Source organism: Gigantopelta aegis, chromosome 10 (assembly GCF_016097555.1).
Source record: "Gigantopelta aegis isolate Gae_Host chromosome 10, Gae_host_genome, whole genome shotgun sequence".
Lineage (NCBI taxonomy): Eukaryota > Metazoa > Mollusca > Gastropoda > Neomphalida > Peltospiridae > Gigantopelta > Gigantopelta aegis.
This window is the reverse complement of record NC_054708.1, coordinates 31,322,465-31,335,926: the sequence shown is the minus strand read 5'-3', so window position 1 is coordinate 31,335,926 and position 13,462 is coordinate 31,322,465. Positions and strand designations below refer to the sequence as shown.

The 13,462-nt window shown below is 35.7% G+C and overlaps 1 protein-coding gene across 1 annotated transcript; it reads right to left on the bottom strand.

Moving 5' to 3' along the window:
• Positions 1-518: 518 nt before the first annotated feature.
• LOC121383282 (transmembrane protein 127-like) lies at positions 519-11,551 on the bottom strand. Its single transcript, XM_041513200.1, has 4 exons — positions 11,436-11,551; positions 8,472-8,878; positions 3,733-3,903; positions 519-2,470 (listed from the first exon to the last, which is right to left on the bottom strand). The coding sequence occupies exons 2-4, from the start codon at positions 8,842-8,844 to the stop codon at positions 2,076-2,078; spliced, it is 939 nt and encodes a 312-aa protein (XP_041369134.1). The 5' UTR covers positions 8,845-8,878; positions 11,436-11,551; the 3' UTR covers positions 519-2,075.
• Positions 11,552-13,462: the final 1,911 nt, after the last annotated feature.

Genomic DNA, 13,462 nt, shown 5'->3' with positions numbered 1-13,462 from the left:
TGATACAAATTTAAATGCTTAGTTCTTTATTTTCATTTCATTTCTACTTATTTTTGTACTTATATCCAATTACGATTAAAAGTGTCTTGGACACACGCCTCAGCTATCTGGGCTGTCTGTGTAGACAGTGGGCTAGTGGTTAGTTAGAGAGAAGTCAGTGTAAGAGTCTCACACCTACTCACAGAAAAAGAAAGAAATGTTTTATTTAACGATGCACTCAACACATTTTATTTACGGTTATATGGCGTGAGACATATGGTCAAGGACCACACAGATTTTGAGAGGAAACCCGCTGTTGCCACTACATGGGCTACTCTTCCGATTAGCAGGAAAGGATCTTTTATTTGCACTTCCCACAGGCAGGATAGCACAAACCGTGGCCTTTGTTGAACCAGTTATGGATCACTGGTCGTTGCAAGTGGTTTACACCTACCCATTGAGCCTTGCGGAGCACTCACTCAGGGTTTGGAGTCGGTATCTGGATTTTAAAATCCCATGCCTCGACTGGGATCCGAACCCAGTACCTACCAGCCTGTAGACTGATGGCCTAACCACGACGCCACCGAGGCCGGTCCTACTCAAAGAGTCGTTAAACTCACTCTGGCTGTAAGCCAGTACCGGGATGCCTTATGTCTGATGGTAACCATTACAACACTGAAGCTGGTATATATTTTTTAATTGTTTCACATCAAAGACTTACCTTTTTACTTTTAACTTTATTAACGTGCCTACATTCAAAAAGAGGTCCAGGCACTAAAAAGACTTAACAAAATGAAGTTATCAGGTCAAGGGAAATAACTCTTATTAAGTTTAAAGAATTAATACTGTAAAATATGAAGAGATTAAAAACCACCTAATAAAAATATAAAGAACTTCTGATTTGTCTTAATGTCTGAATTCCACATATGTATGACATAAATAAGAACGATGCTTTTAATTATACTCAAAGTTAGGGCAGCCATCATGTTGAATCTCATTCATGTGCAACACAATCGTGCTGGAAAAAAACCACCTAAATTTTTGACAGACATCTAGGAGTCTGGTACCACCAGACATCAAGGAGTCTTGTAACCACCACACACATAGGAATCTGGTGTTGTTTCAGTACCAGACAGGACATAAAACCAGATAAATAGCTACCCAATCTCAGATAGTTCTGAAACCAGTTAAGTAGTTATGAAAACCGCAAATCGTTGAACAGAACTCCACTAAGAGAAATTCCAGTCTGTAACAAGAGTAACAGTGTATTATTTTGAATGAATTAATGAATGAATGTTTAACGACACCCCAGCACGAAAAATAAATCGGCTATTGGGTGTCAAACTATGGTAATGCGTCTATTATCTTAGACACCATTTCAAAAGTAACTCTGGAGACTGTACATACTGGTATTTACTATTATACAGTGGCATAGGAAAGTGCCAAAACTGGGGGGGGAGGGGGGGGGGGGGGGGCGGGGCACTTTTACACTATTATAAAGGAAATATAAAGCAAAATATCTGAAAAGTGGGGGGCACATGCCCCCCCCCCCCTCCTACACCAGTGCTATAAATTGTATGACTTATTACAAACAAAAAAGTTGTAAATATGTTTTAAACTTGTCTTCTGCAACTTATTTCACTGGATGTGAAAATACTTCTGTTCATCAACACATAATATTATATATGTCTAATACAGTTACAAAATTAATAAAACAATTTGTTAGCTGATTAGTGTTAAAACATGCCAAATATTTTGAATTACATGGACATTTGAAGGCGAAAAAACCCACACAAGTTTATTTTGAACTCTAGTTCTATTTGAATTGGTACTGGTAAAAACTATTAAAGCAAGAAGTGAGATTGCTGTACCATGGCCTCTATATGAAAACCTTTCTCTCTTTTCATATCCAGCCAATATTCGAGGATTTACGGTAACAATTTACCACACACCAGTTCTTAAAAACAAATATCTTAAAACTCATCTCTGCATAGTAACTACATGTATTTGAACATGAAGCACATGTAAAACCACATTAAATATATATATATATATATATATAATATATATATGTACATGTATTTTAAAATGTGTAATCATGCCACGCTGGCTGTTGTGGTTGCTGTAGAGGTTGAACTTGTTGTTGTAGCTGTTGTTGTTGTACATGGTGCTGTAGTAGCTGTGGGTGTGTATGCTGGGGGTGGTGGCATGTGGAGCATCTGAGAGGCATCGGGATTGCGTGCTATCAGTGCCTCTAGGTCGTCGTAGTCGTCGGTTAGTGGGGTAGAATCCTCATATGTGGGGTAGCGGCGCAGGCAGTTGCATGCCACTGCGAACACGGACATGCTGCCCGCCGCTGTGATGAGGTAGAAGCTGACATCGAATGTGACCTCGACTTTGCTGCCGTAATGCAGCTTGGTGCTCTTCTGAACTTTCTCCACCTCCGTCGATACCCAGTAACAGAACATGTTCACAGACACACATAACACGGCTGAAGGAAAACAAAAAGAATGTACAATTCAAGTATATTTTATATATGTGTGTATATGTTTGACAGAAAGAGAGAGAGAGAGAGAGAGAGAGAGAGAGAGAGAGAGAGAGAGAGAGAGAGAGAGAGAGAGAGAGAGAGGAGGAGAAAGAGATGAGAGAGAGGGAGAGAGAGAGAGAGAGGAAGATGAATGGAGAGGAGAGAGGGGAGGAGAGAGGAGAGAGAGAGAGAGGGAGAGAGAAGAGAGAGAGAGAGGAGAGAGAGAGAGAGAGAGAGGGAGAGAGAGAGAGAGAGAGAGAGAGAGAGAGAGATGAATGGAGACAGGAAGGGAGAGGGAGGGTTGGCAGAGAGAGAGTGGGAGAGAGACAGAGAGTGGGAGAGAGAGAGAGAGAGAGAGAGAGAGAGAGAGAGAGAGAGAGAGAGAGAGAGATGTAACTCCTGGACATAGTATAGGTTTCAGAAACAGGGAATGGTGACTAAAACAACAACAAACCCCAACAACCCCATCACCCCTAAAAGATCCAACTGAAAACATCATGTAATAATACAATACTAACAAATGCATTTCATCAATATTTACTTGTTTCAATATTTAGAATTACTTTACATAACTTCTAACATATAACAATACTGAGAATTGCATTTCATCAATACTTACATGTAACACAACCGGCCTCGGTGGCGTCGTGGTTAGCCATCGGTCTACAGGCTGGTAGGTACTGGGTTCGGATATCCCAGTCGAGGCATGGGATTTTTAATCCAGATACTGACTCCAAACCCTGAGTGAGTGCTACGCAAGGCTCAATAGGTAGGTGTAAACCACTTGCACCGACCAGTGATCCATAACTGGTTCAACAAAGGCCATGGTTTGTGCTATTCTGCCTGTGGGAAGTGCAAATAAAAGATCCCTTGCTGCCTGTCGTAAAAAGAGTAGCCTATGTGGCGACAGCGGGTTTCCTCTAAAAAACAGTGTCAGAATGACCATATGTTCGACGTCCAATAGCCGATGATAAGATAAAAAATCAATGTGCTTTAGTGGCGTCGTTAAATAAAACAAACTTTACTTTTACATGTAACAATACTCAAAATAGCATTCCATCAATACTTACATGTAACAATACTCAAAATAGCATTCCATCAATACTTACATGTAACAATACTCAAAATAGCATTCCATCAATACTTACATGTAACAATACTCAAAATAGCATTCCATCAATACTTACATGTAACAATACTCAAAATAGCATTCCATCAATACTTACATGTAATAATACTCAAAATAGCATTCCTGTGAAGCAGTTTCAAGCCCTGCTGGATGCAGCCAATTAAATCGAGGAGAAACGCACCAAGACCGAACAGAATGCCACAGAATGTCAAGGCAATCATACCTTTGAAGAGGACAACTGCCTTATACGTAACACAGTTACTCATAACTGAAATAGAAAAGTTTGGGAATATTACAGAGTAATACATACCATATGGATATCATAAGTTAAATCATGATGTGATATTTATTAAAATATTGTGATAGTAATAAAAATGGAAGGATGGAAATGTTTTATTTTACAACGCACTCAACACATTTTTTTTTTTTTTACTGTTATATGGCATCGGACATATGGTTAAGGACCTCACAGATATATAGAGAGTAAACCTGCTGTCGCCACTTCATCAACTATTCTTTTCGATTAGCAGCAAGGGATCTTTTATATGCACCATCCCACAGACAGGATAGTACATATCACGACCTTTGTTACACCAGTCGTGGAGCACTGGCTGGAACGAGAAATAGTCCAATGGGGCCACTGACGGGGATTGATGTAATAAAAATGGAAACTACACCTATGTGTGTGTGCATTGGATTTGGGAAAATGTTTTTAGGATACCACTAGGATTATAAAAATGATTATATAAAAGTAATTGTGATTCAATATCATGTACATGACTACCAACTGAAAATCTAGGATTTGCTAAGCATGGAATTCTGTAATATATATTTTCCAACACACTTTTTTCTAGTAAATTATTTGTTATTATATTTATTGGGTATTTATTTGAAGGTATACATGTAATGTTTACATTTCAAAGCAAAAGTTAATAAATAATTTTTGCAGCACACCCCCATTATATATTATGCTCCTGTGAGATAGCAACTTTAAAACGTTACTCATCAGAATCAGTAATATTAAATTATTAAAACCGAGTGGATATACATCATGCATATGTATGGGTATTTTAAAACTCCTTTATTTTATTAAATTTGAAACAGTATTCTCTTCTTTTTTCTTTTTTCCAGACATGTATATAAATGACTCCCCAAAACATCTTGTACCCAAACTTAGTATTCTGTTGTCAACACAATAAACAAAACATTTCTGTGCATAAATTATCACTTGAGTAAATTGCTGACCCCATCTACCACACTCATGGAATACACAACATCCACTTGCCCGAGGGATTAGAATGATTAATTTAATGAGTTTGTTTCTCAATGGGTCATAGAAGCTTTCCACCATATGGTCTTCTTAAGACTAGCAGTTGTAAAAGAATTACAGTTTATAGTCCATCCCATCCTCCTACAAAAAGTATTTTTTGTGTGAATTAATTTCAGTTTGGTTTGATACAAGAACATTTTTTTAATGTTTTTTTAAATCCCCCCCAAACCCCCCCCCCCCACAAACCCAACAACTATTTTTTGTGTGCAATTTAGAAAACAATCGGCTCAGAAATAAATAAGTTGGAGTAAATTCTATAGTAAGAAAAAAGGCATTCCCTGTGGGAAAGACTATAGTAAACAGGCCCCTAGATAGTGTGAGAGAGCATTGCGCCATATTATTCATTTGGTAATAGAAGAGAAAATGTATTACATACCAAGTTAAGACACAGGTGTAGTTATTTAAAAGCAGACTTATATCGAGTTGGTCTTAGCACCGATTCCTCGTGAAGTTGTGGGTATAATTTGCAAAGAATTTGGAATTCATTGCAAAGATTTCAGCCAACAGATTTACAACTAGTTTTAAATGGTAAAAGAGAGACGGACGTGTGTGTGTGTGTGTGTGTGTGTGTGTGTGTTAGAACGACCAAATTCATATATTTATTTCCACATATATGTGCCAAAGAAACTTCCCACTAAATTTGGCTGGTATTGTTCAAGTATATATGTAGTTTTGGAGAAGTTGAAGAAATTACTGTTCAAACAGATTTCTCTTCATGTACCGGTATATTTAGAAAACTCCCCCCCACCCCCCCCATCTTCCCCTAAAAAAGAAAGAAAAAAAGAAAAGAAAGAAAAACCCCTCTACAATCTAACACTACTAACACAAGTGCCCACTAACCAAGTAACACGATGACGGCTGAGCCAAATATAAACCTTTTAGCTGCAACCAAATAACTGACAGACACACTGACCTATTTCCCACAAGACAGTTAATATATTATTTTAATGACTTCTCAACATCATGTCCTGCTTATTATGACGTTTGCTTATTATGAAGTTTGTTTTGTTTGACGACACCACTAGAGCACATTGATTTATTAATCATCGGCTATTGGATGTCAAACATTTGGTAATTTTGACATATAGTTTTAAAGAAGAAACCTGCTAAAAAAATATTATTAGTAGCAAGGGATCTTTTATATACACTATCCCACAGACAGGATAGCACATATCATGGCATTTGATATACCAGTCGTGGTGCACTGGCTGGAACGAGAAATAGCCCAATGGGCCCACCAAATGGGATCGATCCCAAACCGACCATGCATCAAGTGAGCGCTCTACCACTGGGCTATGTCCCTCCCCCTGCTTATTATAACCCTACATGTACCTTCTATTTACTAATTAAATCCAAACCTCATTAATTACCAAAGTTATTAAAAACCAACTGAAAATATGTTGTCAAATTATAGTCACTAAATTCATAAATATGGTAGTTGGTTCAGGCGACGTTAAACCAAACAGGTGGACCAACTCATGAAAATCAAATTTTAACAAGAGTATACCGGTGAGGTACATGATATGCCCATCAGGAGTTTGATGAAAAACCATATCTATATTAATGAATGTGTTACCCGTATGATTCGATTCTAATTATGTGAAATTTTTGCAATGGGATGGATGAACAGTTTGTTTTGTACCAACCACCATCCCAAGTTGTTCCTACATGTGAGGTTTGATAGTCCTGTATACATCTGTATGCAAGATATGGTCCGGACAAGGATTTACTGTTATGTGCAGTAGATCGTGAAAAGTAGGTCACAGTGACCTAGTAATAGTACACGACACACCGTCATCCCAAGTTGTTCCTATATGTGAGATTTGATGGTCCTGTATGCATCTGTAAGCAAGATATTGTCTGGACAAGAAAAACTTAACAGACGGATGGATGGACGGACAACGCCATACCATAATACAACCCATAGATGGGCGTATGAAAATGGCCTAACATAAAGGAAGTACAATGTAATTTTACACAAGAAAAACTAAAGAGCATGGCAATGGTGGTGATGTACTAACTGATACCACACGCCTGCTGTGTCACACTCCATGTCACTGTGAGATAACTGCAGGAGGCACATGTGTACACGTACAGGTGAAATGAAATCTTAGAATTTAAAGTATGTAGTACTACATGTAGTAAACACATGCACTTAATTACCACACTTCACAACAAATAACATACAAACAATGTCACATGCTGACAGGTTAGCCATCTTTTAAAAACCCCCAACATGATTTAGATCATCATTTACATGATTTAGTACACCTTGATTTACCATTCATCCATCTGTCTATCCATCCACTGGTGTGAAATAATTTGTTTGTGAAATTTTCATTTCCGAATTTGTGGAAAGAAAAATTTGAATCGGTGTTTGGATAGGAATGGCATATTTGCTTAATTAATGATACCTAATTAATGACACACACCCTAAATTATTTATTTAGAGTTAGGAAGCCCTGAATCACTACCTTACATTTTTTCTTGTTTTCACATTAATCATATTTGGGAATACAAGTGAATTAATAAATTTCAGCACAATTTAAACTTGGACTATTTGTGTAACATGATTATTTAAACATTAGGTTAAGAGAGGAAATTTCTGCCGCCACTACAGTCAAACAGCACTGTGGGATCTTTTATATGAACATCCCTCTTGACAGGGCAGCACATACCATAATATTTGATGTGACATTTAAAAGAATTAAAAAACCCACACTAATTAATGATATCCAGTGTATTAGAATTAAAAGTACCATTCCAAGATTCCTGTATATGCCATAATGTGCTAAACATGCAATGCAGAACCCCTAGCCAGTCGTGCCATAATTGTACTGTGCTTTCAAAAAATAATTGACAAATTCTTTTTATATATAGTTTCAAGCATACATGTAGGTAATACTAATAAACTAATATTTACAGACAAACTTGAAAGGAAACAAAAGTCAACTAATTTTATCTTGGGCCGTACAGGTCTAGCCTAAAATAACTGGGGATGGAGTGGGGCAGTAAAAGGTTATAGGCAGTTATAGCCCTGAACATCTCTTGCTAGACAAAGCATGGGAACCAGTGACACGTATGTCCCCAACACTTGAGAGCCAAAATATCTTCTTTGGTTCTTGTTATACTATTTGTGACGCTATATAATAATTAGTCCATAAATTATTTTTAATGTGCCCACCCCACCACTTTGCATATCATTCCTATATCCCTTTAAAAAGGACACTGTTTATTTTTAAGGGTGTATAGGTCTGCAGGGGCTTGTTACTGTTTGCTATGACCTGACAGATCCCTCCTTCCCTCCCCTAAAAAACCCGCCCTGATACATGTACCTGGACTGTGTTAAGTGGTAGGTCAGGCTATAATGCACTTTTTCTAAGGATGCACTAAAACAAACTGATGGTCATTCTTTTTAACACCACCACTAGAGCTGACCAATTAATCAATCGTCAGCTAATAATGTCAAACTTTTGATAATTCAATGGCATAAAAAACATTCTTACTATCAGTGTTTGCAGGTCCGTATTTATACTTCATTGGTGTTATAAAATGTCCCGTGTAGAAAAACTGGAAGACCCCGAGGAAGTGCAGCCCGCCAGGAGTGCGATATTCAAGTCCACATTTTCCGCCTTTAAGAGAAATCCATTTAGGTTCAGCCAGGGCAACGCACATTATGACAATGGATATCATGCTACAGACGGCAGCTGCAAAATTTCTTTCCTTGTGCTTAAATCGAAATCGATTCCGGTAGCGACTGTGACTTCGGCTTTCTCGATCTCTGTGTCGACTGCGAGACCGATGTCCTGACCTACTTCTCCGGGAACTCCGTCCATTTCCCCGGGAACTGCTTCTCGGATTGCTAGTACTACTTGGCATAGTGTAAGATTTTCAACTTATTGATCAAATCTATCTGAAATTTGAAAAATATTGAAATGATTTAGAAACAAATATCAAATAAGATAATATTTTAACAACAAATAGAAAAAGAAAAATGTTTATCTTTATAAAAAAGTTGTTAAAATAAAATAATTCTTAGTTAATGATATTTTTTAAATTATGAAAAAAAAAATGTATTGGTCGATATTTATTTGTTGGCCGAGATCTCCTAGAACAAAATACATGTAATTTTTTGCCGGTTGCCAATTTGCTTTTTTTTATGGAATACTCTCCAAGAAGGGTATGACATAATCATATCATCATATGCGTTAGATAATAGATAGTAAAAAGCAATCATCATGGCATCCTAATAATTATGTCACATACTTCAGAGGCTTACACTGCTCTTGAAGAGTATTCCATAAAAAAAGAAAAATGGTTGATAACGAAAAATTACATGTTTTGTAAGGAGATCTGAGAGAAGTCGATATACATGTAGGTGACATGGTTACATTCTAGTATGTAAAAATCTGTGTCACTGTGAATAGTGTCATGTCTTCTTCACAATTTCTGTTTGGAAAAAATATGGAGGCAATCTAACTAATTAAAGGTATGAGAGTAATTTATTGTAGTTGATAATTTGACTGTGGTTTGGACTTTAAATAAAACAAATATAACATTTTAAATTAAAATATATAATATACATATAATTACAAACTTCTCGCCATTATACGATTTACTCTATTCTGATTGGATGACATCACTTAAAAACTTGATGTTATCTTTCAATAAACCTTAGCCGATGTATTTTTTGTGCTGGGATGTCGTTAAACATTCATTCATTCAATAAACCTTAGATGATGTCATTACATCAAACGGGACATCATTATGTGAAACAGGTCATGTTTGTTTGTTTTTGTTTGACGACACCACCAGAGCACATTGATTAATTAATCATCGGATATTTGATGTCAAACATTTGGTAATTCTGATATGTGGTCATCAGAGGAAACACTCTACATTTTTTGTAATGCTGCAAGGGATCTTTTATACCGGTATGCACTTTCACACATACCACAGCCTTTGACCAGTTGTGGTGCACTGGTTGGAACAAGAAAAAACAAATAAGATGAATGGATCCACTGAGGTGGTTTTATCCTGCGACGCAAGCACCTCAAGCGAGTACTCAACAGACTGAGCTAAATCCCTCCCCGAAACAGGTCATAAAAAGAACTTTAGAATCTGATTTTTTGGTGTATTTTTAACTAAATAAAAGTGTTGTTTGTAATTGTAACAAATTATTAGATTTTTTATGGTGAATTTATCGATGTATAACAGTCACAAATTCAGTATAACATCGCTTTGCTACACAATTTTACACAATTTGTGACTTGTTATATAATCTGTTGCCCTGTTTTGGTGAGCTTCCTGTTTCATTGGTTACATCGTCTGTGTGCAATGTTTGTAAAAATAAAGTTAAAACGAGCAAAGAAAGCAAGATTGAACTTTACCCACTCATAAACACAGCACATTTTCTATAATTTTCAAAGACTGTAATTTGAAAGAAAACTTAATTTTAAAAACTATTTCTTTTGTTCTCAGCTGTACTGGTATCTGGTTATTGAAGTCATATAATTGTCATGGTGTCTGCTGGTAAAACTCTCTTTTCAGATACTTGCCAAAAATATATGGTCCTTATATGTTTTAACATAAATATCTTTCTGGATATTTGTTTATATATGGTATTTATTAAAACTCAGAATGCAGTTTATATTTTTTAACCAAACAAATTTACCATTATAACCATTCATTTGCTCAACTTATAACAAGACTGCAAGACATCATAATTGTTATATTTGTTTTCCTAAAATGTTGTCTGTTAACATTGGTTCTGGAGGATTCTATTTTGTAATTTGCCTTAAAGTATTTTAAATATTTTTTATAAATTATAATAAGGGCATGTTTTGTTGGAACAACATACATGTTTTGATAAAACACTGAAAAATTTTGTTAGAAAGTTTTTGCTGTAAATTATACCACTAAATGTATCGCTCACCGAAACCAGGTTACAACTTACATAGTTAACAATATTTACTGCTGATAAATACTACAATTTTTGAAGCATGTGTGGTAAATGTAGCTACATAACGACCAGTTTAGTGCTCAGGTCAAGCGTAGAAATACTAATAAAAAGGTAGGTATTTTAATAACCATTGTCTGTTTATAAATATTGATATGATTTAAAACCAAATGCTTATGCTCACGGAAACTGTTTCACTCATCATGTCTCATGATACATCAATAAATTCACCAAAAATTACAAACATTTTTATAACAAGTTATATACAATCCCAAATAATCAAGGAGGATTACTAAAAACAATCCAAAAAAAATCTAAAGGTTAATAATAATATAAAAAAAAGTATATAGTTACACGGTCACCGTGCTTGTTTATGATTGCCAGATTGACAACAAAAACAAAATGGACATTGGTATAACCAGGAAGTTACTTATTAAGTAACATAACAAAATATTCCATGAAGTTATATCTGAACTAATAGCGAAATAATACAAATATATTAATGTCTTACTTTGCTACGTAGACATCTTCCAAAATATTCTGTATATTAGCAAAATATATGGTTCATGATACAGAACAAAACTGATTAGCAGCCTTAAATTATTATTCTTTTGTTTTGTGTGTTATCTCCCTTGAATGACAGATGTTAGAATTCGACAATGATCGTTAAAAACCGTCAGAAAGGATCACCGAAAACGCGGCTGTCGTGCATATGGGAAATAAGTACAATACAAATTTATTCACAATATGCATCATTCATTTATTTCAATAATACCTCCCCACAAAAACCCCAACAACAACAACAACAACAAAAAACCACAACAAAAAACTCATTAAAACCCCCTATTTTTCATTATTGACTGTCCTGCAGGCCTATCTCCTATAGTTGTTAAGTTTTGCACAGAAATGTTTGATGAGCGGGATAAAATACTTAACATCAACCCATACAAACCTGCTAATTAACATGATATGATATATATGCTGATCTGAAACGGTTTGGGTAGCACTGACATTTCATTATATGTTCTATATATAATTTGCATAACTGTTTATCACTGATTAAAACTTACTTTTAATATGTATATTATATTCCTCATGGACTAATAAAATGTCCTTTTATGAAACACAAATTAACTATACAATACAATACAATACAAACTGCTTTATTGTCGTGCTTACATATGATGTATACATATAATTATACATACAAACACAGTCTGGTGACCCAGCAATAATAAAGCTAATGCTAAGAATAATGAACGACTAAATATATACATTAAACAAAATAATACAATTGATAGAACTTATAAGTGCAATAACAACGTGTCACATGTATGTATATACAGTGGCGGATCCAGAAAATCCATTTAGGGGGCCCCTGTGACATGAAGTGGAATACCAAGGGAACTTGGAGGAGGTTGAAGGGGGATCGTAAAAAAAAAAAAAATATTGCAAAATTTAAGTGGGGCAGGGGGCCTGGGGTTCCCCTAAATCCGCTTCTGATATATCATTTAATAAGTGTTTTAGCTAACAAACTATTTCTTGATATAGTCGTGATTGATATCAGAATTTATCTACATATAATTAATACATGTGTGCTCCTTTGATTGTTGTTGAATAGTATATAATCCTATGTTGAACAAGACCGGCCTCGGTGGCGTCGTGGTTAGGCCATCGGTCTACAGGCTGGTAGGTACTGGGTTCGGATCCCAGTCGAGGCATGGGATTTTTAATCCAGATACCGACTCCAAACCCTGAGTGAGTACTCCGCAAGGCTCAATGGGTAGGTGTAAACCACTTGCACCGACCAGTGGTCCATAACTGGTTCAACAAAGACCATGCTTTGTGCTATCCTGCCTGTGGGAAGCGCAAATAAAAGATCCCTTGGTGCTAATCGGAAGAATAGCCCGTGTAGTGGCGACAGCGGGTTTCCTCTCAAAATCTGTGTGGTCCTTAACCATATGTCTGACGCCATATAAGCGTTGAGTGCGTCGTTAAATAAAACATTTCTTTCTTTCTTTCCTATGTTGAACAAATTTCGATTGCTATCATTATCATATTATTTAGTTTGTTCGTGTATTAATAGACCACAATACGTGGCACAACTCATTTATACTGTTCATGTATTTATGAATAAACTGATTTTATTTGATTTTGCTTTTACTCACAGGAAACGCTGTTTTCATACTATGGAATTTACTATAAGTTATTTATTTCTGAGCCGATTGTTTTCTAAATTGCACACAAAAAGAGTTTTTTTTTTAAAACACTTTTACTTTTTTTCTTGCTTCAAACAAAACTGAAATTATTTACAAAAATCATTTTAATAGGAAGACTGTCGTTCTTAGGTACATTTTGACTTGTATCGATAATATAAGTCATATAATTATAAGTCATTGTTAAATGTAGAACGTTATCTCACTTATGAAATCTCTGTGTATTATAAAGTAATATATACGAGATTTAGATGTAGTAACTTAAGACTTTCTGTTGACAAATGAAGATATAATAACATAGCCTACACTTAAAGACTCTGTC